Source organism: Dryobates pubescens, chromosome Z, assembly GCF_014839835.1.
Source record: "Dryobates pubescens isolate bDryPub1 chromosome Z, bDryPub1.pri, whole genome shotgun sequence".
Classification (NCBI taxonomy): domain Eukaryota; kingdom Metazoa; phylum Chordata; class Aves; order Piciformes; family Picidae; genus Dryobates; species Dryobates pubescens.
In genome coordinates, this window is record NC_071657.1 from 90715709 (window position 1) to 90743245 (window position 27537).

Genomic DNA, 27537 nt, shown 5'->3' on the forward strand with positions numbered 1-27537 from the left:
TATTGGTTTTGGTTTTTATTTTGAACTATATTTATCTTTTTACAATGTTCTTGAGGGAAAATAAAACATCTAATTTTGGAGTAGGAACACATTGAGTATAGTTTCCTGTTTACTCAAGTATTATGCAGCAGTATATACAGTAACTTTATATTTTGTGTACAGAATAATAATATATTGCTCTTTATGGTAGCTACAAACATTAGAATTTTAAAAAACGAGTCAAGTAATGTTTCTCAGGAGCTGGATGTGGATGTTCATCTCAAGCAATGCCAAAATGCCTTCATTAGCTTTCACAGGCATAGTCAGCTATTTGTGATACAGGGAGATGAATATACTTCCGTATATTTAGAGAAGATGAATATACTTCCGTATATTTAGAGAAGATGATGCTCTTAAATATCTGCCCAGGCTGGTGTAAATGCAGGTTGGTGAGAGCAGTTGCAAGTGTAAGTGCAGAATCCTCAATTTGTGACTTTCCTCCCAACAAGGCCATTGGCTTGTGTCTGCCCAGACCTGTGGTGCCTTCAAAGGTTATTCTTGTGCTGTTGCAGCTCCTTTTGTGGAACTGGTGCAGAACCTTGTACCTTGTTCTTTTCCAACCTGGCATGTTCTGTTCTGTTCTCTTCTATTCTGTTCACTTCTGCTCTATTCTGCTCTGCTTTTTTTCCACCAGCAGATAATACTATAATATATATGTATATACATAATAATAGAATATTATTATATAAGATTATATTAGCAGAGAGATTATGTTAGCAGATAAACTGTAGCTAGATGTCTGACTGCATCTCTCCTGCTAAAGCCTGGCAGGACTACAGCTTCAAGATCATGTTGAAGTTCATTCCACTGGGAACAACACAGCCTTGGCTGCTAGCCTTAGATCTGTCCCTATCCAGAAGATTTGCAGGGTGGCCAAATGTTATCCTATCCATACATTTATAAAGTGCTGGTGCTTTAAATGTAACATCTTGTCAATAAATGTTTTTTCATTGGGGATGGGAGTGAAAAGGAGGGTTCATATTACAAGACCAAATGCTTCGACGTGCTTGGGATGGAGTCTACTGGGAAACAATAAGAAAACAGATGTTCCTAAAATAGAAACTCAACATTTTTCTTTATTGTCATTTTTTTTTAGCTTACCATGAACAGAAATATACTGTACTCTAGACATCATTTATTTAAGTTGTCCGCTTCTTTAAAATGTTATGTAGTAAGGAGTTATCCTAGTCTTCAATGTAAACATACATGATGTACGAGGCCACACATTACTGCTTTCCTGGCCCAATTTCTTTTGTTACAGCATGTTTTTGTAGGTTTAAAAAATACTGTGTTACCAAGGCCTCCATTAAGTTTTTGATCTTAAAGGCTATGAATCCACAAAGTACTTCAAGACAAGAAAATTACTTCCCTGCAAGGTTTGTGCTTCAGAAGGAAGCAGGGATGTGGATTACCAGTAACTTGCCTGCTTTTGCTCCTAGGTCAGGAAGGTTTTATAACTTTTTAATCTCTGGGTTTTTTTGAAAAAAACTGCTGTTTGAAAGTCTTTCTATTCACCCTTGAAAGTACTTAGGCACTGATTTAAAAGGTAAGAAGGTGCCTGAGTGAGGTACTTCAATGCTCAAATTCTGTACCGTATCTCATGGTGGGAAAAATCTATCCCTGAGGGATGATGAGCAGAGATGTAGATCTCTCTCAAAATAACTAAGCATAGTGGTTTGGGTTTTTTGTTTTGTTTTGTTTTTTTCTCCTCTTCTGACTTTGAAAAGTTATGACCTATTAACAAAAAGGAATAAACAGCCTGACTTTTACTGGCCTACTGTCACACCATGTTTATCAAACACAGATGAGAATTGCTATAAATGTCTTACTGTAACCTTGAGTTTGGCTTTTGTGGCCAAAGGTGGTGTGAAAAGATTTCATTACAGCAAGTGGGGTTTACTTGCTTCCTATCTCTCCTGGGTTCCCCAAGGATTTCTGACTGATTCTAGGGCCTATTCACCATACTGAGGTTGCAGGGGTTTGAGCTAGACCATCCCTGGTAACATTTACATTTCTTTTTATATCTGAAAAAATAAATTTACTCCTAGCAGCATCAATACTCACAAGCACAGAATAAATTAGTATTTGAGGCCTCTGATTACACTGTGAATAATAGTTCTTGGTAGGAGTTGTGAGCAACTGAGGGAGAAGTTTTAAGATCTACTGAAGTGCAGCATATGAGACTTCTCATCCATGCACTTTCATAATCATTTAGTGAGAAATCCCTTCCAAACCATTCACATTTTCAATGCTTCTACTGTATCATTCTGTTCTTTATCTATCTGAACTGGAGGGTAACATTTTCTGCACGTCTCAATTCCTGACTTAAACTCATTGTCACTAACCTTCATCCCTTTTGTTTCCTAGGAGATGATACTTTGAAGTTATGGGATATTAGACAATTTAAAAAGCCTCTTAATTCAGCAGAAATGCTGCCCAGCTTCTTTCCAATGTAAGTACTCTAGATTTTTCTGTTTAGTAACAGGAGGGGACTCATCTGGAGTTCTCCTCAGTTCTTACAAGGTTCAGGACTGTGCAAAAGGTACTGCATAGGGAGGGTGGCACAGTGAGGATGCTTGGTCTTCATGTTACCTTAAAAGATACTTTTTTAAAAATTCTTGGTTTATGCCACTTTTGAGTCTCATATGTCTCAAGTCTAATTAGATTAGCAACTTTTCAGGTAGTGGCCTGTTCATGTTTCTGTAATAAGATACATAAGTAATCCTCATTCTTATTTGGTCTATAATAGCAGAACTGGACTAATAAGTAGACATAATATGAAAGTGAGTGGTATGGTTAAGTTATGATAGAAGTGCTGATGACTGTGGGTTTTGTTACTATACTACATTGTAGTGCATAGTGCTAAGTATTGTGTTTAATATTTTTGTTGGTATTGCATTTCTGTAGGTGTAGCACAGCCAAATCCAACTCTAAGGACAATATATTCGTCTTGCATAAGATCTTAGAAAGGCAATCCATGGACTGCTAAATCCTGACTGCAATTTGTAGCATAGAGGAGAAGTAACCAGCCAAACAATTTTTGACCACTATGTAAACAGGCTGCCTTGCATTGTTGAAGAATGTATTGTCAGCAAAACCAGATACTATGAATGACTTTTTGTTTACTTAGCGATGATGACCAGATTTGAAAATGCTTTTTGCCTTTTTTTATTCCTGCCCATGCTGGGAAGTTTACAAGACTTAGGATCAAAGGAGGATTTTGTTGGGGCAATGATTTTATTGTTGGATCTGCCAGTTTTGCACATTGTGTGCACATTTGTAATTGTGTGTGTGAGCAGTCTTGTAACTACAGTAATGAATGACAGCTGACAAAAGATTTTCTTTTTAAAGCTTTGTCATAAAAGGTTTATCAAATATCGTTATCTTTAATGCTATTAAATTGCTACAAATGCTGTACATTAATTACTGACTACCAATGATTTGTTTTGTTCAACAGGACAGATTGTTGTTTCAGCCCAGATGATAAAATACTCGTCACAGGCACCTCTGTTAAGAAAGGTGGTGGCAGTGGGAAGCTTTTCTTCTTTTGTCGGGACACATTCCAGAAGTTGTATGAGATAGAAGTTACAGATGCGGTATGTATTTTAGTTTTCTTCTGACAAGTGTTTAAAATATGATTGAAATCATATTCATGTGGTTTTTGGCCCTTTATACAGGTAATGGCCTACTAACACTACTGTAATTTTTATACTCCATATTCAGGACTTATAGTGGCCTGAATACATGTTATTCTCCTCTCAATTAAAATGAAATAAAATAATAAGACAAAGGGTTTAAGCACTAGGAGATCCCTGCTTTGGTGTTACTGTTGCGTTTCAGAAGGATTTCTTTGAGCCCTTAGATGTGTGAAATGAGGAGTGAATCGTAAAGTTCTTCTGTTTATGCTATTAACTCCACCAGTTGTGATGATGAGATGCCATATTGTGGCAAGACTGGAAACTAGACTGGTGATTACTATAGAATGTATAGGTGGACTCTAGCTTGTGTAAATGCAGTGATTTCATGGCAAAAGGAAGGCCTAAATAGGAACTCTACATCAAAAATCCCATTCTCATCAGTAATACAAAACCCTAAATTTGTGAATCTATAATACAGAAGAGCCTGTATAGCTTGAGTTGCCTACTTAGTCCTTTGTACAGAAGGGCAAAGCTTAGTGTCATAGTTGAAAATAGGTCCTTTCACTCACGTGGTGTACACAAGTAAGTCTGCAGATTATAAAAAACAGAGTTGCTGTTGCTTAGCTATGGCAGTGTATGTTTAAGTCTCATTAGTTATTACAGTCTGTCAGAGAGCAACCTTGTTGCTTTGTTTCAGGATATTGTTTCCTCCTGCAATTTTCTGAACTTAGCACAGCCTACCAAAACTCGTTGCGGTAGAGATCCTGTATACATAATTTACATTTTCATTTACTTTTCAAATGTCATTTTCTCTTCTAATTCTTCTTGAAGCAAAAAATGCTTCTGGGTGAATTTGTTATATCTATAATTTCTGTGGCAGCAGTCTTGCAAATTAAAAATGCAAATTTTATGTTAAAACAGAAAGCATGTGCTCCTTTGTGGAGGGGAATAAAAACCCTCCTGTTTAAACATATATTCTAAATACAGGTTTTATATGACATTTGGAGTTGTATTTGCTATTCAAGAATTTCTCCAAACAGAGCATAAACTGGAGTTGAAATTTTTCCCTTATGGAATATACCATACCTTACCTCAGCTCATGAGGATTTCTACAAGAAAGTGTGTCAGGGATTTTTCAGGATGTTGGGTAATGATAGGACTAGGGGGAATGGATCCAATTTAGAAGAGGGTAGATTTAGATTAGATGTTAGGAAGGAGTTCTTCACCATGAGGATGCTGAGACACTGGAGCAGGTTGTCCAGGGAGGTGGTGCAAGCCCCATCCCTGGAGGTTTTTAAGGCCAGGCTGGATGTAGCTCTGGGCAAGCAGATCTAGTCAAGGGTGTCTCTGCCTACAGCAGGGGAGCTAGAGCTAGATGATCCTTGGGGTCCCTTCCAACCCTGACAGTTTTGTGATTCCCTCTGAAACTTCATGGCAGAGAGAGCAACTACATAAGATAAAGTGCAAGTAGTAGATTGTTTTAGGAGCTCTTTTGTCTTTGGACAGAGGAAGCAAAATAGTTTAGCAGTTCCATTCAGAATGAAATTCAGCTCCTTAGAACAAAGTGCCTGGAGGTAGCATGATGGCATCTCCATTTACTGATGGTGAAGTCAGTAACAATGTACAGAAACTTTACCTGAGATTAAAGATTGCAAGAAGGAGAAGCTTGTATCCTGTATCTCCAAAAGAAATTAACCTTCCTGTTTTGTATTTAAAGGAAGTATAATTGTTACTGGCTGACTGTGTCTCCCAGAAAAATGGTTCTTTAATACTCTGAAATATAGCCAGTTTACTGGCTGAAGTGGGTAGTGCCACAGTGTAGTCGAAGAAAGATTGGTTTACTATCAGTTTCTCTCTGAACTGAGAGGTCAACTCCTGTTCTGCTTCAAAATGGAAAAAAAAAAAAAGGCAAGGAGCTGAGAACTGACAGTAGGAAATTGCTGGAAAAACAAAATTAAAGGTCAGTAAGTGACTTTCACTGGGGCCATTCATGTAGTAAATTTTAAGCATGTACAAATCTCAGCAGGTTCATAATTTTGTACTATAAATTTGTATAGGTGCTGATATTTATATGGTACTTTTTAAGACCATAGTCAATTACTTTTGCCTATAGAGTTTTAGTGCTGCTGTTTTTCTTCATTTGTAGTTAAATAATTGAAGACTGTCATTCTGCTTTGAATATAATGGATCAAATTAAAATGAAGGAAGCAATAGGTGAAAAATTGAGACTTAGAAATTATGATTTTATGACATAATTTTTACTGACTCAGCACTAATGATTACATCCACAGTCAGTCTGTCTGACTTTCAGCTTTAACACTACACTTCTAAGAAAAATGCAGTTATGCATATTAACCTGAATCTAAAAGAGTGGCATTATAAAATAAAAGCAGTGTATTTTTTTAAAGTTCTTTCTATTGTTTGTGTACCTGGCTTTTTCATTAGTGTTCTTGTTCTATTCAGACTGAAATGTTTGACAAAATACAAACACATAAAGCTATGCTAAACCCAAGTGAATTTCCAAGAATCTGGCTTTTGTATTTTATAAACAGTACATGCTGGTTTTTTGAAAGATCACTGCCTATAAATGGGTAGATGAATATCTTTTATGCAGTTTATCAAGGCATTTTTCAGCAGTAACTAAATATCATACTACTTCACCTTTTTTGTATTATCTTGTACTTAAATATGTAATTTCAGTCTTCCTACTTTTGTGGGGTTTACCCGTTGTTTAGGTGAAGTTGCACTGCACCTACATAAACACAGTGATATCTGTCTTTGCAAAGAGCCTGATCTGCTCCCATTCCTCATGAAAATAATTTCTGTGATTTCAGTTGGATTTTGTCCAAATTGATAAAGAAAAAGGGCATCATTAGTCATTTATATTAACAAGAAAATTAAAATAATGAGAGGTCAGCTGTATACCAGTTTAGTGGTAGAATGTATATAATCAGAAAAAGAGAAAATCTACTGCAAAGAGAAAATATAAACTATAAATGTATTACTTTTTTAATTTCAAAAGGAAGCTTAGAAAATTGGAAAACATTAAAGAGCAGTAAACATTATCTTAATCCCCCTTGGTAAATAGCCAGTGCAATTGGCCTGTGAATGAACCTAGGGGGTAATGGGAAAATATGTACTGGGAATGTTTGACCAAAGCTGTGGATGGCATTCCTTTCCATCATACCACGCAAACCTTTTTTCACCTTTTCTTTCAAGTTTTCATGGGAAAACCCATTACTGTTTCAGAGCTGCCGGAGTGAAACCTTATGGTTTTACTAATGGACTATAGCAGTCTGATAGTCTCTGCTGTTGTGGCTTTTCATTTCACGTATTAGTCATTTATTGTTTTAATTTTGGGCACAGTCTGAGGCTAGGTTAGGGACTATATTGTTCTGTCCACTACTGAATTCCTTTCCAACATGTAGGCACTTCTGTAGAACTGAAGCTTCTTGGATAAATAGCAAAACCTCTGAAGAAAAATGAAATAAATGTCAGAAGTGGTGCAGACTCTGCACTCCTCCTCTGGCTAGTAGCAGTGTGCCAGCAGAAGGTGGTGTCAGCAGGGCAAATACTTAATGTGCTTCTTTGACTATCATATTCTGCCTCCAGCAATCTGACTTCAAGATATCTTGATATGGACATAGGAATTTTACAATTAGTAACACTCAGTGAATTTTTCTTCCCTCTGTTTATGAAGTATTGAAGCCACCCATGTTGCAGGTTATTGACAGGGTCATTTACTTACTGTAGATCAGATAAAAATTCAAGGGTGGGAGCTTCTACCTTTCCCACTCATGAGGAAGCTGAAGCTCTGTGTGCTGTATTTCAGTGTTTACAGGCATGATTGGAAGTTATGAAAGCTTTGTACTGTCACCACAGTTAATGTATGCTAAGCGGTACAAATTCCTCTCTTTTTAACAAGAACTGGACATGACTAAATTCCTATTATGCACATGCAGCTTCTTCATAGTTTTATTGCCCCTATTTCTTCTACCTTAACAACATTAACTGTGAATTGTTCTTTTGCTCTCATCTCCAGTAACAATCAGAAAAGATTTTTACTGAACTTTCTCAGCTTGAACATTTGAATCTTAATTTATGTGAAAGATTTATAATTGCATGCAGAATGTTTCTTCATTCCATTTGGATGGGTGATGAGACTTGCATGCCAGAAGAGGGGTACAATTTTGTGTTGTCTGAAATCTTACTGAGGGTGCACTCAATCCCTTCATCCAAGTTACTGATACAGAAATTAAACAGGGCTGGTCCCCATCTAAGCCATGAACAGCCATTTTTTTTTATGAGAATGCCATGAGAAACCGTGTCAAAGGCCTTGTGGAAGTCCAGGTACATGACATTCACAGCCTTTCTCTCATCTACTAGGCAGGTCATCTTGTCATAGAAGATGATCAGGTTTGTCAGGCCAGACCTGCCCTTCATAAACCCATGCTTACTGACTGGGCCTTACCACCTGGTTGCCCTGCATATGGTGCTAATGGCACTCAAGACAATCTTCTCCATGTCCTTCCCTGCACCAAGGTCAGACTGACATGCCTGTAATTCCCTTCATCCTCCCTTTGGCCTTTCTTATAGATGGGAGTCACATTTGCTACCATCCAGTCCACTGGGACCTCCCCAGACAGCCAGGACTGCTGGTAAATGGTAGAAAGAGGCTTGGCAAGTACATCAGCCAGCTTTTTCAGTACCTTGGGTGCAACCCATACGGCGTGTTTAAGCAAGCATGAGATCTTTATGAGAGCAAATTATAAATACTAGTGTATGGGAAACAGAGTTGAGTACACAAAATTTTTCCCAATGTCAATTTAATTTAAAATAGCTGTGGATAGCCACTCAAATCACTCTCACATGTCAGTTGTTTGTCTAGTTTGAACAGATCACCCAGTAGTTAGCCTTATTGCTGACAAGATTGATTTTGACAGCAGCAGCGTGGTCATTTTCCCCATATGAAAAGGAGTAGTACACATCTGTACTGCCAAGCAAGAGGGAACACTAGGAAAAAATTACAGAAAATGCTGGTTTTACATGAAAATGTAACAATTTAAAAATAAGCAAACATGATGAGATTCTGTACATTATAAAATGAGATGTGCAAGTTTGTGAAGTATCCCACGTGTTTTTGTAAACAAGCAACAGTCTATAACCATAGATTTGTGATTATTTTGGAAAAACCTCTTTCTGTTAGGAGGATTCCTCAGTATTTTCTTAGGTTCTCAAATATAAGCAAAAGTTAAAAATCGTTAAATACTCCTGAACAATACCTCTAAGGGATGTTTCGGGAAGGTGCTCTGAGACAAGATATAAATAAAGCTTCTTTTTAGATTAAAGAGTGAAAAAAAGGAATAAGGAATACAAAACTTCCAGCATCTTTTATGCACAGTTGATATAGGGTTGCAGTATTTCTTTCCTTGACCTCAAAAGCCGTCATTTACTATTTATAAGGTGCAGTAATATAGTAACAGGCTTCTCCACTGTGGCACATTTCACTGAGATTTAAGGCTTTTCAATTTAAGAAAAATAAGTTATTTTAACTTCTGGACTACATCATCATGGTACTTCAGTTTTGGGTTTGGTTTTTTTTTTTTAATTAAGTTATTTGTTTTATTTGAAAGGAAAAACTACTGTTTTTTTTCCACAAGGAAGTAAATAAAGTAATCAAGGTCCAGTAAATTTTTGTGCTGACTTGTTTATCTACTATAAAAGGTAAAGGAATATGTTTTCTTTTATAGTGAGGCAACTGATTAATTTTTGTTCTCTGCCTTCGTATATGTGAAGACAGTGTGGTCCTTCCCTTCATATATCCCACAGCAGCATGTACTTTGTTTTAGGGAAGCTGTCACTAGACATTTGAGGTATGCAAGAGAAATAAACTGTGCAGATTTCCTCACTGTAATAGGGAGTGGGGGTTGTATACAAAAGTTGTCTGCTTTACTTTTGCAGTATACTGTGATGCTGGTGTGGCTGTAATTTTAAAAGAGCAGGTGCTTGAAAATGCCCTACCTTGAAATTGCAAGGAAACCAGTTTGCCATCTTGATTTAAGTCACTTTTTCTATTCATCAAAAAAGGAAGGTGTTGTTCAGTGGCTCACTTTACCTCTAAGAACGTATTTTATGTACCGTGAAAGGTGATACAGCATTGCTATCCATATGTTCTATACTCAAACCCTGCTTTAAATTATTGGTCCCTGAAAATATTTTAAAGTTTCTGGTTTCTACATAGAAAATAGTAAATTTTGTCTGTTTCTGGTCCCTGTCAATTGAACATTTCCACACATTCTCTGAGTCATGTTTCACAGGGGAAAAATATTAGTGCTGTTTCCTATACTACTGTTTTCTCATGAGTATTTTAAATCTAATGATAGCAAGTCACTGCATTCTAGGTAGTCCCTAACCTCCCACCTTATTTATTGTAGTTGGCTTTTTTCCATGGAAGATCTGCAGGGAAATCTCAAACCTGAAGATTCTTGCAATTGGGATTTAAAGTATATTTTTAATATAATAGCTGTATATTTTTATTGTGTGAATAGCCTCTTTTTTTTTTTTAACATTTTTATTTGGATCAAAGCAGTCATATTATCAACATGTAAGTGTTAACCATCTTTTTGCTCAAACGAAGAAACCAGGTGGAAGCAGACCGGTTGCATTTACTGTTCAGTTTTGCAGATGTTTGTAAATGGCATAGTTCTAAATCCTTTATTTAATATTAAAAAATACCCCAAACAAACAAGCAAAAAACCCCCAAACCAACCCAAAACAAACAAACCCACACAACCAAAAAATCCCAAACCAACAAAACCCAGCAGTTTCTAGAATTACTCAGTTTACACATTTTCCTCTCTGGTTGTTGGGTACATCCTGGAGGCAGAGCGGCCTTTCCCAGATACAGCAGCATGGCAAGCCAAGTTGTTGACTTCAGGGTCACTGCTGTGCAGCAAGGCACCAGCGTAAAGAGATTGCAGAGTGTGCAGTGGGTATGAATGTTGTCTCTGTGAGCATTATCTTTCCATAATTCTTAAGGCAGAACTGTGGTTGGTTTTGGAGGGGAGCAGACAGTTAACGTAGGCACTGTGTCATGCAGGTCTTCTGCAGAGAAATGAAGGTCACTATAGAAGAATGAAAAGACCTATCTGTGAGAAAGCCTTTCCTTACTATGCTAACATTATCACTTGATTTTACTCTCCACTTGGTATGTCAACCATTGTTAATAATGCTTCTTGATTAGTAGAAATAGTGGTATTTCTGCAGATAAGGTAGCCATTGGCTTTAGATCAGAGTATTGAGTTTGCAAGTAATTTTTTGCAGGTTTTTGGGGTTGGTTCGGTGGGTTTGTGGAGCTTTTTGATTTGGTTTTCTGTTGTAATATTTTGGTTTGTTGCTTATTTTTTTCTTTAAATTGCAGTTGCATAGAACTGGGGATAAAGTATCTCCATGTGCTCTTACATTTGGGGAAAATTTGGTGAACCATGCTTAAAAGTCTTTTAGACCCATTTCTAAACTTTATAGAGTGTGAGAGTGAGGAAATAAGTATTTCCTTTTGAAATTTTGACATTGTGTAAGATGGGCAGGAATCACTGTGCTGCCTGTAAATCTGAATGTGGGCCTTTTCTGCAGCCCAGCATCATGACATTTTTAGTATATTGTGAGGTATTTTTGTCTTTCAAAAAGTAGCGTGTACAGTCTTGCTGGAAGGCATTTCCTAAGCAGTTGCAAAGACACTTTTAATCCCTGAAAACTGTGGGCCACTTCAAATACGTCCACTTTAGTATGTACTAAAACTAGATTTGTATCCCCTGTACAGCAGTGTCTATAGGCTTCTGCTTCTTCATTATAACATGTACTGCATTAACGTCTTTCCTACTTGTGCTAATAAAATGCAGTAGCAGCCAAACAGGGTTAGGGAAGAATCACAGAAAGATTTTGCGATAGTGGAAAGCTGGTTTTAGCTTTCTGCAGCCAAATACTTTAATATTTATATATATAGTTATATATAAAGCCTTCGAAATAAATACATTTTTTTTCTGAAACAACTATGTACATTTTCCTTCTCTTCTGGGAAGTCATATCACTAATGCTTTGCAACTTGGAACTATAGGAGATTAAGGCGGAAGGCAGACTAACATTCGGTCACTAAGTCCAGCACAAGCTTAAATCTTTTCTTTTCCCAAATACAGAGATAATGTAACTATAAACTTAGGTAAGGGATAATGTAAGTTTGAAAGGTAATTACTGTTTCATAAAATACATACTAATGAGGAGTTGGGTTTCCTAAGTACTATTGCTTAATTATAGTTTAAGCTCCTGCATGTTTAAAAGATACTGTGTTGCACAAGCAGTTCTTCACTATGGATATATACAGGTTTTACAGGGCAAATATCAGAATAGATGTGCTGAATAAATGAAATGTATTTGTATTTGCACTGATTTTGACAGATTGGTTTTAGGTTTTCACTAGCAACGTTGGAAAAATTATAGGTAAGATAAATGTTCTGTTCAGTCAGAAAAGCCCCATTTGGCCACTGCTGTGGTGACCTACAGAGTCTACATCCACAGTCAGAATGTCATTTTACATGTTCACTATCATCCCTGCTGTCATACAACTTATCTGGCTGTCTGAACAGCCAAGAGCAGCAAATCCAAGCAGGGCTGTTCAAACAGAACCTGTCACATACCGTCATGGCCACTGAAGCAAAGCTTGCACGTAGGAAAGAGAGAAAGTTTGTTTAAGTTTTTCATTCCCTAACCAAAAATATTTTCTTAGAGCAGCAGCTCTTGCTGTCACTTTTTTTTTTTTTTTTTTTTTAATATCTTCAGAACAGATTCTGAAGGCATTATTTATTTGATACAGGTTAGGAAAGGGTTAAGTAATAAGGATGACCATAGACTGTGTTTATTTCTATTTTTATCCTCATTCAGTTTTTAGCTAGACCTGATCGTTCAAGCTGGGATTCTAAAGGTTTGTTGGGCAGTTTTAGAAGTTAGTATCTGGTGTATTCTCTCTGCACTAGAGTATTTAATTTGGCTCCCAGACTTTTTCATCCTTGAACTATAGAGTTTTATGTAAGTAAATACAGATCCACGTTAGTTTTCTGTTTTTCTTCTGTGGTTATTTTGGCCATTATATGCTGCAAGGATTCACCTGACCAAATATAGACGTCTACAGCTGATCCAGTCACCCTAGGCTCCTTTTTCTAGTCATCAGAGAAAATAAACATATCCAGAGTATGATTTTTATCTCATCCTAAAATAGATATCTGAAATAGGTTAGATGAAGGCCACTGTAAAATGCTTATTTCTTTCTGTTAGCTATAAAGGCAGGTTAAGGTGTGTGGGTATTTAAAGAATAGAGGTCAGAGGTGTGGCAGGGTCAGTTAAAAAGGAGAAAAAAAAGCCTGAGTAACAGTAAAGTCTTCATGTGCAATATCTACTTACCTTCAATAATTTCTAGTGCTCCTATCCATTATCTAGGGGCCATACAGATAATAAGATCTTAGCTTCTTTATATTTGTGTTTATTGTTTCCTGCTAGAGCACTGGAGTATTAACTCTTCTGTGCTCAGACAGATCTTACAAGTAGCAAAGTGGGAGACAATGGGTTACTTCTGCATTCATTTCTTTAAGGTTTTATGGCTGTAGGCAACTTAAAGGAGAAAAGCCTGTCAGTCTGTGAAAGGATTGTGCTAGCTGAGAGTCAAGTCTGTGCTCTTTTGCCCCTAATTTCCAGACATAACTGTCAAAAAAATCATCAACTTCACTTAGCATTACAGATCCTAATTCAGATTTTTAACTTTTAAAACTAAATCAGTGGAAACATCATACAACTTTTTACTTCAACAGTTAGGAGATGTGTGAAAGCTTAAGATTAGCATGCTCCTTTTCAGTTGTCACTAATTATCTGGAAATAGCAGTACTTTTTTTTCTAGTGGTAATTTGTAAGTAAATCACTTCAGTTTATGAGAACAATGTTGGCTTGCTCACCCCAGTGATAGTGCAAATACTAACTGTATGTCCGCATCATTCAGCAGATATTTCTACCCTTTCAAGGCAGATATGGAGGTAGATAGACTCATCTTCTCCATTTACCAGACTTGTTTGTATATACTTATTTTCAAACAGTTCTCACAAATAGCAGTGGAAGCAGGCATGAATTTAGTGAACTATAAGTCTGGTAGCTGCAGATAACTGAATAATCAATTCCAGTATTTTGGAACAAATGTATAAGCTGGCTGTGGGTTGAGAACCATCAGAGAACAGTGAAAGGCTGCACTTGAAGGGAAAGAAAAATTGAAAAGTTTTATTCCAACTGTTTGTAACTGATACAAAAGCATATTTTCCTTTCTTCCCTGTGTGGCAGGAGGAGCTTTAATAATGAACTTGAAAAAGCAAACAATGTCTGACTGAGAAGCACTAAGGCCTCCTGAAAGAGGGATAAGAAATTAAACCATTTTTGTAAAATAAGGCCTCTCTAATTTACTTCATATTTTACAGTAGCAAGAAAAGAATGTAGCCTCTTTGGACTGGGTGTTGCAGAAATGTGTGATGATTTCTGTTTATGTCAAAATATGAAAGGCCTTGGAAAATAGTGAAACATCATGCCAGTCATGCAGCAAATTATGGCTTTCATATCCATTAGCTAAGTATATTGTTATGGGTTTAGTTTCTCACCCCTTCTGCCTCCTCCCTCCCCTTTTACCAAGAGGTAAGACAGGGAGGAAAAAGGCAGGGAGAGTTTTCTAGTTGATTACACAGAATATTTTACTTCTCCACTAAAAGGTAGCAGATTACATTAGCGTATATATGAAACAGGAGGAAAGAGAAAGGGAAAATACTGTCCAGAATCCTGAAAACAAGCAAAAAAACACACCCGCACGCTTGGGACCCAGAAAGCGAGAGAGCGGCCCAGAATCCCCTGTCCGGGATGGTAACGCCCTGCATGTCCTAAATTCATGATTTCTGATAGTGGGGAGTATCAGTCTTTTTATCACACCACTACACATACGCAGACACATGTGTCTGTAATGAAATTTTGCTACTTGCAAAAGACCAACTGTTTTCCTTGTAGCTTGTGTACACATAAAAGTAGTTACATTTTGTGGGGGGTATCAGTTTCAAATGAAATAAATAAAATTCTAAAAATCCAGGGTTTTGTACAGCTTCAGCTCATGGATGTGTAAAATGTTAGTGTAGGAATACAAGAAGACAATGATGGAGGGAAAGCTTAACTTTCCCTATCTCTCTTGCAGTGGAACGAAAGAGGATAGATAATACTTTAAAGAGACAGTGTTTATATGTGCTCTCCTTGTATTGTTACTTAATGGCCAATCTTACAATTTGGTAGATACAAATTACATTAGTGAGATTAAGTGGCTTTATCTGTGGTTTCCATAGTGCGTCCTCTCTGAAGCATCTCACAAACCCCATTGTTTCTGCCAGTCCCTCTTCCCAATGTGAAACCTCTCTAACCCTTCCTGGTACCTCTTACTAGAATTTATTAATATGTTGACCTCCAATCTGTAGTGACCCACCTGAGACTGCACTTCCTATCCTGAATCCACTCTTTGCTTTTACTGCTCCAGTCCTGAAACTAATTTTATAAGCAGAGATTCAGGAGAATTATTTTAATCCTTTAGATCAGTCTGTAGTTTTATGACCTTACCAGCTTCATGGTTTCATCTTAGGGGTAAATTTTCCATTCCCATGCTACAGATAATTTTAATCTTTCCTTGCTGATCTTATAAAGTGTCCTGTATTGTTTACTTCTGTCAGGGTGTTACCCAAGTGGTCTGGACAGTTTCAGTTGATGTAATTAGCTCTTGCTTGCTGGGAAATCTGCTTCTCTTGTTGTTCACTTTGCCTGTTTAACACAGGATGTATTTCTAGGCCAGAATAAATGGCCTTTCTGTGTTACAGCAAATATATTTCAGGCTTCAGTTTCTCATTTAGAGGCACTGCTGTTAAATCCCATCAAAGTACTGCTACATGCCTAGGTGTAAGGACAGGGATAATGACCCCAGAATTGCACATGAGATGCACATCTCAGAAGAAATGCAGGTGAAACAGCATGTGAGGGAATACTGCTATCATCAGTTTTGCCTGCCACCTTTCTATATATTTATGAGCTTTAAGTTATTATAGGTAAAATTTTCTAAAGCTGAAGTTTATTTTGAAAGAACTGGGATTCTGAAGTCAGTATAGTGCTTAGTTTAAAAATCAGGTATTTTTTTGGCTTATTAATATTTTCTATGTAAATAAATAATGTAACATTAGAAGGCGGCATCGGTAGTTTTCAGACAATAAATCCTATCTTCTTAATTTGTTAGGCAGTTGTTTAGGAAAACACTTTCACCCAGATTGCAAAAAAAATTTACGTCTTTAAAATAGTGTAGATAATTTTTAATTGATTTTTAGTTTAAGTCAGTATTACAAGACAAGTCAGTATAACAAATCTGTTACCTGAAAATAATTACAAAGGCTCACTATCAATAACGCCCACTGAATCCATTCTAACGTTTCACAGTGAAAGTAAACTTGGAGTGTTTCTCCTTCTGTTAACACTATTTATATTTTTCCTGCCTGATTTCAGGAAAATATTTTCACTTTTTTTTTCAGAGTATTTCCCAATGCCAACAACTGTGTTTCTACATGCAACAGACATTGCCAAAGGCTTTCCAGATTGATTTCATTTTAAGAATCAAATGCTTTTGAACAGCAGTAGTACCAAACAGCCTTTAAATTGTTACTAGTAGTTCTGTGCTCTCAGATATTAGAATCACAAAGCTGGCCACATTATTTCCATGGATGAAATTATTTTCAGGATTTTGATGACAAGTTTCCAGGCCTTCAAGTTCCAAAGATACACCGTCCAAACCATCCAGTCATCTGCATAGATTTGTCTTGTTTCAGCCTTAATGTTGTAAAAAATAAGTTATTCTGTGATGAACGTTTGAGTCTAGAATTAGTTAACTGAAGGATTTTCTTATTACTCCAGTGTTCTTATTTTCTGAGTCTTGAAGCTGCCCTCCAAAGAATTTCCTTACAACTAGTGCTTAGGGTTGCCACTGTGTCACAGTACATCAGAGGTTGGAAGGGACCTCCAGAGATCATTAGATACAACCCTGCTGCCAAGGCAGGATCATATATGGTAGTCCACACAGGAATGCATCCAGACAGGTTTTCAGTGTGTCCAGAGAAGAAGACTCCACAACCTTACAGCCTGTTTCAGTACTCCAGTTAGTCAAGTCTTTTATGCTAGGTTTCCATAAAGCTATCGATTTAATTCCCTACTTTGCCTAGTTGTCTTACTAAGTCAAGTGCTTGCAGTCTGTGTTTAACTGCTGAGATAGTTGCTGCTACTCAAAGCTCCTGTCTCAAGAGCAATTACAACTCAAGTATCACCGTGTTTGTGTTGGGTTCCATTGCAGGGCCCAACCTTAAAATGAAACAAGCTGGTTTTTAGAAGTGGTTGTGTAGTGGCAGATCTCATGGGCATTTGCATAAGGCAAAAGAGCACTGGCAGCAGAAGGAGGCTGTTACTCCCTTCTATGCTGCTGTGGTGGGACACATCTGTAATATTGGGTCCAGTTCTGAGCTGCCAGTACAAGACTGATTTAGAGTGAGTCCAGTGAAGGACTGCAAAGATGATTAAAGGTTTGAAGTATCTAGCACAGAAGGCTGAGAGAGCTAGGATTGCTCATCCTGGAGAAGGGGTGGCTTGTGGGTGATCTTACATAGAAGGACATGAAGGGGGACAGAATTGTGAAGCTGAAAAAGCAGAGCTCAGTGGTGCACAAAACTAATTACAGAAAATTCCACTTAAATATAAGGAAATGGATTGTGCACTCTTCCAACCACAACCATTCTGTAATTGTGTAAAATTCTGTGTCAGTGGGTGGGTATTTACCAATGTGCATAGGTAGGCCAACCAAGGAAGACGCTGCTTCTCCTCCTATTAATGTACTTGCTTGTCCGAGAGGTAGAGCCTTTGTTAAGCTGGAGTTTGATGTTTAGCATTTCCAGGGATAAAGATGTCTACCTCAGTTGTTCTGAATGTAAACAGGAGGAAATTTATAGGCATTGAAAGAATTACTTAAATTATAATTACTTCTATATGATAAAGATTGCCCTTTCTCCCTCACAGTATTAGTGCTAGTCTACAATGATCCCTATGTATAGTCAGAATTTTTACTTATGTAGGGTTATGTGATTGAGATTTAGATCAGGAGTTCAGTATTTTGGTATTTTCAAAGTATTGCTCATTTCTAAAATTATCTGAAAAAGTAGTTTTTATTATTTCTTATAAAGTAGGTTTATATGTCAGTGGGTTAATAAAATTACTTGCATGTTCAGACCTTGTATTTGTTTAGTTTTAAACAAATTATATTCTGGGGATGTTTCACGGTTTCTAAAGATTGATGAGGATGCATTTTATAGCAGTTTCATTTGCCTCCTCTGGAGCACGTGCCATGGTGGTTTTAAGTGTGCTGTGTATGTTTGACAAGTTAGAAACCTAGCAATCCCCATCAGTGCTGAGCCACACTGTCTCAGGCTTTGCTTTTGTTGGCTAGTATCCAGTACCATGCTCTTAAACATTTACTTAACAGTAAAAAAAGTGGGGAACCACATTAACTACAAACTTTTTAAAGTTATCCACATGCAATAAATATTAATAAAAGAAAAGGTTAGCCACCTTTGACCTTCAATACTTGTTATTAGCTTTGTGTGGTTTTGAATTACATAGCATTTTGAGTATTACATAACTGTGTAAGAATCTCTTAATAACAGTTCATTAGCAACTCTGAGTTTGTTAATTTTGCCACTTGTAGCAGAAATCATGGACATAATGCATTATCAGAATTACACTTTGTACTTCAGAGTTACTCCTGAAAAGATTGTTGTCCTTTAGTTGTATTTAACAACTACATTTGTATCTGTAAGTAAATGGGAATGTGTAAGATTGGCTGTTTTACTGAGGAAGAATGGTCAGTTCATTTAAACTCATTTTTTGTCATAAACAAGAACACAAAGCAGAAAAACAGCTCCATCATCTTGTAATAAAATGAGGCTCTGATTCATTATTGCTGAATGGACTTCAGAATTTTTTCAAATCTTTGTAACACCAAAAAAAGGGGATCTGGACCAAACCAGAAATAGTATGGAGCATGAAATGGAAAGTGATTCAGAAGTCACTAGATCTGATATATAACCATTCTCTTCCAGATTAGGTGGTTCTCATCTCCCATGTTAGGCCTGTATTAAATTGCTTATTAGATTTTATCTTTTCTGTACTTCTCTTGTTATTAGTGGTTCCCATTTTGTGAATTTTATATGCTGTGTTATGTACAAAAAAGCACATGCATTACACACACTTTAATGATGGATGTTAGTAGTTGAATATTGAATTATTAATTCATAGAATGACTTAGATTAGAAGATACTTTAGAGTTCTTCTATTCCAATCACCCCACCATGGGCAGGGATGCCTCTCAAGTAGACTTGGCTATGTAAGACTTTATCCAGCCTGGCCTCAAACACCCACAGAGAGGAGGCATCCACAGCCTTCGTGGGCAACCTATTCCAGAGTCTCATCACCCTTGTACTGAAGAACTTCTTCCTAAGATCTAGTCTAAACCTACTCTCCCTCAGCTTCAAACCATTTGCACTGCAGGAAGAGTCTATTCCTGGCTTTTGAGAAAGGAGAAGTAGTTAGCTTCAGGGGAGGAAAATGGCTAGAAAAATGAGTATAATTAAGTGAAATACTGAAAGGACAGTGCATCCTGCTAGCACTGGATACATTTTATTACATAGGCAACACAAACACTGTTAAGACTCAGCTGGTTGGAAGTACAGACAGGTTTTATATTTTTGTTAAGCGAAGTGGAGTCCTTCATGGCAGATTGTGCCCTCTCCTTCGGCTCTCTTGAGTCAGAAGTTTGAGTCTTAAAGAGTGTCTGTGCTGGACTGGTTAATCACACTGAATACAGTAATCTTATGGAGAGTCAAATGTCACGTGGAGAACCACACTATGTGTGTAAAAGAACAACACTCAATGTCTGAAAATAGGTTTCTCTGCTGACTAGAAGGGTGACAGAGCTGTGAGACACTGGCTTCAAATACCAAGTTCTTCTGGGTGTTGTGGGGAAGAAAGAACCAAAAGTGAAAATCAGCTGCTTTTCAATTTCTGCAGTCAGCAAGTGAAAGATCAGCACTGTGTCAGAAAAAGGAAAAAAATTATAAAGGATAGGGTGGCAGAATTAAGAATTAAAAATAAAAATGTCACGAAAGCTAAATTAATAAAAATGTCATGCAGTATCTGAAGCACTTCATTGTTCTCCTTCAAAACCCCCTTAAACTTTCCATTTTCATTATGTCTATGAAGACCATGGTGCAGTTACCCTGTGGAAACCACTGATTATCACACTGCCACTAATTTGTACTTCCTTGTCTGTCACTCCTTTTACATTGTGTCCTGCTCTAGAGAGGAACTTTTATTCATTCACATATCGAGCTTGTTTGTGCTACAGTGTGAATTTCATCCAGTATTTGGCAATATGAATATTAGTTGTAAGATTTAGACTAATGATGAACTATCAATGTGTTTTATTTCAGAGTGTTGTGCGTTGCCTTTGGCATCCTAAGTTGAACCAAATCATGGTTGGTACAGGAAATGGTTTGGCCAAAGTGTACTATGATCCCATCAAAAGCCAGAGGTATGTAAGGAAGAACACTTCTTTTCTGAAATTTAGCCTATTTCTAAAGTTCTGTGATTATACTAAGAATTAGAAAACCTGCTCTAGTGTCCTTTGCTTTACAAAGTTACACTTAATTAGTAACACTAAAATGGAAAAAAAACCCAAAAAACAATAACAAAACCACCCCAAAATACAGCAATAACAAAACATATCTAAAACGCAACACATTTTCCTCTGGACTTTTCATGTTGCCATATGCTGGCAGTTCTAGCTGAATTTACAAATACTTTCAAATGTTAATTGCATGAAATCTGCAAAAAGAATAACCTTTCATGTGATCACTGGGAGGTGCTGATGTAGTCTTAATAAAAGGGTATTTATTGCATATAGCAGTTGGGGGGTTTTGTTGTTGTTGGGGTTTTTTGTTTGTTTTGTTATAAGTAAGAATTCTTTTTAAAAGCATTAGCTTGAACTTAAGTATCTGTGAATTAATACTGGAAGACATAATTTGATCCTATCACATAGTGATTTTGCCTTTACATCTGATGGAAAGGGGTGGTAGTGAGTCATCAGAAGGTGGCTTATCAGCCTGGAATGAAAAGAAGAGGACTTAACTAGTCCTTTAGCAATTGTTTTGCTTTTATTGTCTTGATGGGCTGAAGAACTTGAGCATGCTTCCATCCTGTAAGCAGGGGGAAAGTCTATGCTTCATCTATACTGAGTGGTATATTCTTCTATATGCAGTTGTCTTGTTTCACCAAAGACATCCAAAGCTATACTGTGTTACAGTTAACCATTTCTGGATACCTACTGTGACCTGGACTCTTTCATGTGAATACAAACACTGGTTTTCAAGATTGTCAGAAATAAGTTTTCTTTTTTTGGTCTTTGTGGCTTTGGAGAACAAGAGAGTTGGTCATCATTGTTTGGACCCCTCTCCAGAGTGCAACCTAGTCTCCTAGTCACAGACCACAGGCAACCTAGCTCAGTTATGTGCTCCCATTTCTTTCCTGGTATTAATGAGGAGGAGGAAAATTCCACCAGTTTAAATCAGTCTTGCTGCAGCCAGGCTGAGGTAGTCTTTCTTGCTGCAATGTTACAGACACCTCTGGTTAGATAACTGCCACCTCTGCTGCAAATAATTGCCCATGTTTGGAGAGGAGCACTTTCAGTGTACATGCTACAAGTACTATAGACAAATGAAGTGTGAAATGAATCTTCCACTCTTATTTCCACATGTCTTATAACTGCTCTTTAGCAGAAACACTAATCTCTCTAACATGTGCACGGACAGGCAAAGATACGTGTATTCTTGAATATTTTGTTGACACTGTCTTGAATTAAAAACAGTTTGATAAAACCAAACCAACTAAACTGCTGTATGTTTCCTCCTAGGGGAGCAAAATTATGTGTGGTCAAAACAAAACGAAAAGAGAGACACGCAGAGACTCTTACACAGGATTACATTATAACACGTAAGTAATTTAAACATATAATTTTAACAGCATACTTAGCTCTTTCTCAGTTTGAAAGTATTTGCAGACCATTTAGCTTTATAGTTTCCCTCAAAAAGTTGCAGTCTTTTATCAAAATATTGGTCATTGGTGTGAGGTGGTCGTGCTTCATACAAGTTTTGCACAACCAAAAAACTGCTGAAAGAAACACCTCAGAAACTCCTGTATCTTTCTTAGATCTTCATTTTAGCATTTGTCACTAAATTGGCAATTGTGAATGGGGTTAGGATGTGTTCTGCCACTTGGGAACATTAACAGTACCACTGGCAAAATTTGAGACATTAGAGATAAGTCTTGAACAAATTCCAGTGATATTTTTTTCAAACTTTAAAACTTGCCCAGAGTTATATGGGGTTTCAAATATCTTAAAATATCTGTCTAGCCTCAGGGTTATACTTGAGGCTCACTGATGCGTAAGAAATAGTTTTCATTGTTACTATGCAATGTTTAAATGACCTGCCTTTTACCAAGGGCAAGTTTTACAAGGGCAACAAGGGGATTGCTTCAATGATTTTGGCCCTTCCTATTGGCATTGCCCTATGTAGTGTTTCCTTATGTGAAATGAGACCAGTTACACAGTTGTGCTGTCCTGCTTCTCTTCATCCTTTTCCAGTTACAAGATGTTTGGATTCAGCTCTGTTTTCCAGTAGTCTTGGTCTTAGAAATAGCTAAAAACCACTCCTATAGAGCAAAACAGAGTTTTGACAGCATAATAAATAAAAAGAAAGTTTAGAATGAGAAAGTCTGGGCAGTCCTGGTAACCAGGCATTTTCGTTCTGGGTTCCCATCCTAAGTACTTTCCAGCTACAGCTGTCTCCTGCTTACCTCACTGCTGCAGATGTCCAGCTCCAGTTTTTGGGTAGCAGTGGGTAAAGTAGCAGCTAGCGAAGTTTATTGGGTGTTTTGGAAACTTTTCAGAGGTTAGAAGTCCTTTTTGCAAAGTGAAGCAACTACTTTTTCCTTCTCTTAGTGTTTGGTTTTTTTTATGGGTTGGGTTTTTTCATTTGTTTGTTGTTTCTTACTCTTCTTTCCCCTTTGGACTTCTAGCTGCTCTTTAATGTCAGGATTGCCTGTAATGGATATTTAAAATGCAAGAATGTTATTTTGAGGGATTAGGTGTTACTATTAAAACAGAGAAATACGCAGTTTGGGTTTCCCTTAGGCAGCCTGGACTCCAGAAATGGCAAAAGCTGGGATCTGTGTATTAGTCACCACAGATACTCTGTGCAAACCTATCAAGCGTTGTGCTTTCCAGCAAATTGTCCCAGGCATTTCATACTTCATGAACTCTGCAAAAATAAAACCTAAATATTTATTTCCAAAGATCTGCTGCTGTATCAGCTGGCTGTGACTTCACCCAGTCTAATAAATGGAGCAGGCTTCCAGAAATAAGTGGGAAAATAAAGCTGGATGCTGCCTTCTGTATTTTCTTCAGTATGGTGCTACTCACCCTAAACTTTTGACACCAACATAATTTCCCACATTTTGGAAAACAGCAGCAATCAACACACCACAGGAAAACTGTGTTCCTCAACATGGCATTTCTCTGTTGCTGATAAATATGTGTCTTCTCTGAACAGACCAAAACTATTACTGTGATTGAGGATACCGCAGCAAGTTTATGAGGAAATGAGAGTTTTAGCGTAGGCAGATTGTCTCATATATGGGTAATCTTTGAACCTTGATTAATCTCATAATTTAAGAAAGAGTATGATTCTGACTTCATATGTAGAAACATTACATTTTGGATCATGGACATGATTCTACCCTTATGTGTTCCAGATCCAAGAATACATCTAGGGTTTTGTCATGCTCCTAGACTATCAGAAATGTGTAGAAACATGGAAAGTTCAGAAAAAGGCAACCTATTGGTTACAGTGCTAATGCTGAGAACTGAATGACAGAGGAATAAGTTAAATATGCATAAACTGTGCAAACAGTATTTCAGACATAAAGCTGTTGCCTGAAGGAACCCTGGAAATCTGGCTGCTTTCATCTTTGAAAAATTAACTCAGTAAACCACTGTCTGGATACAGAAGAATTGGGAGGCTGCTTCTGCCACATTTTCCATTGCAAAGAGTAATTGCAGTCATTGTAATTTAAACTTAAGAAATTTAAATTGTAATTTAAGACATTTTAATTTCTAACATTTCTTTTTCTCCAAACCATGACCCTTTAGCCCATGCACTTCCGATGTTCCGTGAACCACGACAGCGAAGCACCAGGAAACAGCTAGAAAAGGATCGATTGGACCCCATGAAGTCTCACAAACCTGAGCCTCCAGTAGCAGGACCAGGTAATCTACGCATAGTAATTTCAAACTGTCCTATGCCAAAGGGACCATCATGCTTAGGTTCTATACTTGTTCAGATTTTAATCCAAACTCTTTTGGGTGGTCACTCCACTATATATCTATATGGAACCAGGGCCACTAGTGTGACAGAACATTGGAACAGGCTGCCCAGAGAGGTGGTGTAGTCTCCTTCTCTGAAGAGATTCAAAACATGCCTGGACAGCATGTGTCCTGTGTGACCTATTCTAGGTGATCCTGCTCTGGCAGGCAGGTTGGACTAGGTGATCTTTTGAGGTCACATCCAATCTGTAACATTCCGTGATTCTGTGATTTACGTCAGTAAAATGTGAATGCAATAATTTGTTTGCATCAGATCACTATTACTGACACAATACAATATTTCTTTGTTCGTTTCTTAAATATTTCCTCTAAAATATTCTACTTTTTTTTTTTTGCTACAGGTCGTGGTGGGCGTGTTGGAACTCATGGAGGCACCTTGTCATCCTATATAGTCAAGAATATTGCATTGGACAAGACAGATGATAGCAACCCTCGAGAGGCTATTTTACGTCATGCAAAGGAAGCAGAGGAGAATCCATACTGGGTTGCCCCAGCATATGCTAAGTAAGAAAACAATTACAAATACATTATTTCTGGAGGCCAGTGAGAGTTTGGTAGAAGACATGTTTTTAATGGTATGCTTTGCCTCTTCTGGGCTAATGCCGTGAACATGTAAACCAAGAATATGCCATACCCTGTTCTAAAGATAAGAATTACCAGGAGGTGAAATTGTTGAAATTTCACAATATCACAGTATAACTAAGGTTGGAAGAGACCCCAAGTTTCATCAAGTCCAACCTGTCCCAACAGACCTCACAACTAGACCATGGCACCAAGTGCCATGTCCAATCTCCCCTTGAACACCTCCAGGGACGGTGACTCCACCACCTCCCTGGGCAGCCCATTCCAATGACGAATGACTCGCTCAGTGAAGAACTTTTTCCTCACTTCGAGTCTAAACCTCCCCTGGCACAGCTTGAGACTGTGTCCCCTTGTTCTGGTGCTGGTTGCCTGGGAGAAGAGACCAACCCCTTCCTGTCTACAACCACCTTTCAGGTAGTTGTAGAGGGCAATGAGGTCACCCCTGATCCTTCTCTTCTCCAGGCTAAACAATGCCAGCTCCCTCAGCCTCTCCTCATAGGGCTTGTGCTCAAGGCCTCTCTCCAGCCTTGTTGCCCTTGCATTTCCATTTTTAAAACATACATTCATACATCCATTTTTAAAACATGCATTTCCATTTTTAAAACATACCTATCAGTCCTAGAAATAATTTCTAAGCTTTCTAAATTGTTAAGAATCTTCTCTAAATAAATATCTGAAATTGCAATATGGCTTGTATTAAGGTACTGTCCCAATGAAAAACTGTGAGGAGAAGTTTTCTAATGTACCCTCTAGTTCTGACTTTCAAAATATTTACTTTGTGTTCTGACAGCGTATTTTAGATAATTGCTTGGAAGTCATGAGTTTTACTTTACTTTTTCCTACACTGGGACCTGAGTACCTGCTTAAATTTTAATACTATAGCAAATGTTCCATTTGCACAAGGAAAATCTCCTATTTCAAAATTCAACACAAAGAAGTTAATATTCAGTTGTTGTTAAATTAAAGACCCTTCTCAAGATTATGGTAGTAAAATCCTGGTAAGCCCACAGATGGTAATTTTACTCAATTTAATTTTTATGTGTGAGTGTGGTATTTGCATGTGTGTGTTACAAGGAAAACTGTGCATTATACTTAATAGAATGCCTTCTACCAAAGATTTTTTTTTTATTTTCTAAAAATAACTAAGATTTAAGCCATTAAATAAACACATTCATAATAGTACTACAAGGAATTACAAATAAATGCACATCATGCTAATGAACAGAAACTACCCCTTTAAAAATTACTTTATTTTCTACATTTTGTTATTGTCATTGATGTTTTTGTTATACAAAACTGGGCTGTGTGTTCATTAGTACATTTCTGAGTGTAATTTCTTTATTAGTGTTTAGCTCTTTAGTGAAACAATCACCACCTTTTCCCAGAAACTCAAAAATACTAAGAATCCTAATCATTTCTGGTGGTGACAGTTTTCTGACTTGTCGCACATGTTCACAAATATAATTGAGTAGCTGTTCCAAAGCAGCTTAAGAATGTCAATGACCCAGCCTGGCTTTGACTAGGTAGTTAATAAGTGTAACATACTGGTAATCATTAAGTATGGGATTTGATGTTGCAGATGAAATCTATGCATTATACAATATCATCCTTGGTACTAAAGTAGAAGTATTTGGAAGCCTGTTTCTCTGACAGTTGTTTTAATTAATGTGTTATATGCCCATTTTTACGTATTTGAGAGTTCATGTTGCTAGAGATTTAATTTTAGTTTGAATGTGAGATATGCAACTACACATTCTTGAAAGTTAATGCAGTCATACACTCCATCAGGTAGATAGATAACTCGGTGGTTTTGGCTCAGTAACTTCATTGATTGTATATTAAGTTTCATCTCTTGGCATGTGCCGTGTAGTAGACATGAAAGTTTTAAAACATAGCTGTATTTCAGAAGGCTTACTGTGTCAGGTGGACAGATCTTATTACAGTTTCTTGTTAAAGATGTAGCTGCAGGGAAAAAGAGAGTAGTGGGGAGGATGCAGGTCCAGACTGCTATTAACTTGCAGACCAGACGGTGATATGTATGTGGAGGAATTGAACTGCAGCCAGCAGCATGGTGCCTTGAGGATTTTGTCAGCTGATAAATTTCATGCCAGTGAAACTGACATTACACTTGCTTTAAAAGCTTGACTGATGTACTATATGTAGAAAGCATTTTAATAATACTAATTTTTAATATTGTTATTACTATTAATTAGGACGCGGGAATGCAAAACCTTTCTTAATGACTATGTTATGTTCTTAATGTACAGAACTGGAGGTCTGTACTTGAGGTGCAGACCAATGGTAGTCATAGGTTTCATTAGCTGCTTTGCCTGCATGCACAGATAATAGAGATAGCTATGTTAATTATATCCCATATCTGACTTTACAGGGCATGTATATAAAACAACTTACAGATGTTCTAACAGTAATTTTATATAAATTATCATGTAATACTGGATCATAAGAGTGTCCCTGGTGGCTCTGTTAAAATCAGGAGTTCATAATAATGATCAGTATAAAAATACAGAGAAAGTGACTGCTTTAGCTATAGCATAAGTTGTACTAGAGAGTTAGGAAAGGTGATAGTCTGACACATACTTAAAATTTTATACTGTCTTGAGACCTAAAAAAATCTATTACATTTCT

The 27537-nt window shown here is 37.2% G+C and overlaps 1 protein-coding gene across 1 annotated transcript in view; it reads left to right on the forward strand.

Moving 5' to 3' along the window:
• WDR70 (WD repeat domain 70) overlaps positions 1-27537 on the forward strand; it is a 112262-nt gene that overhangs the window by 78886 nt on the left and 5839 nt on the right. The window contains exons 12-17 of the mRNA XM_009903720.2: positions 2407-2491; positions 3497-3635; positions 20300-20400; positions 21778-21857; positions 24076-24192; positions 24651-24813. Of these exons, the coding sequence (XP_009902022.2) occupies positions 2407-2491; positions 3497-3635; positions 20300-20400; positions 21778-21857; positions 24076-24192; positions 24651-24813 (685 nt within the window). The remainder of the gene's footprint in view (positions 1-2406; positions 2492-3496; positions 3636-20299; positions 20401-21777; positions 21858-24075; positions 24193-24650; positions 24814-27537) is intronic.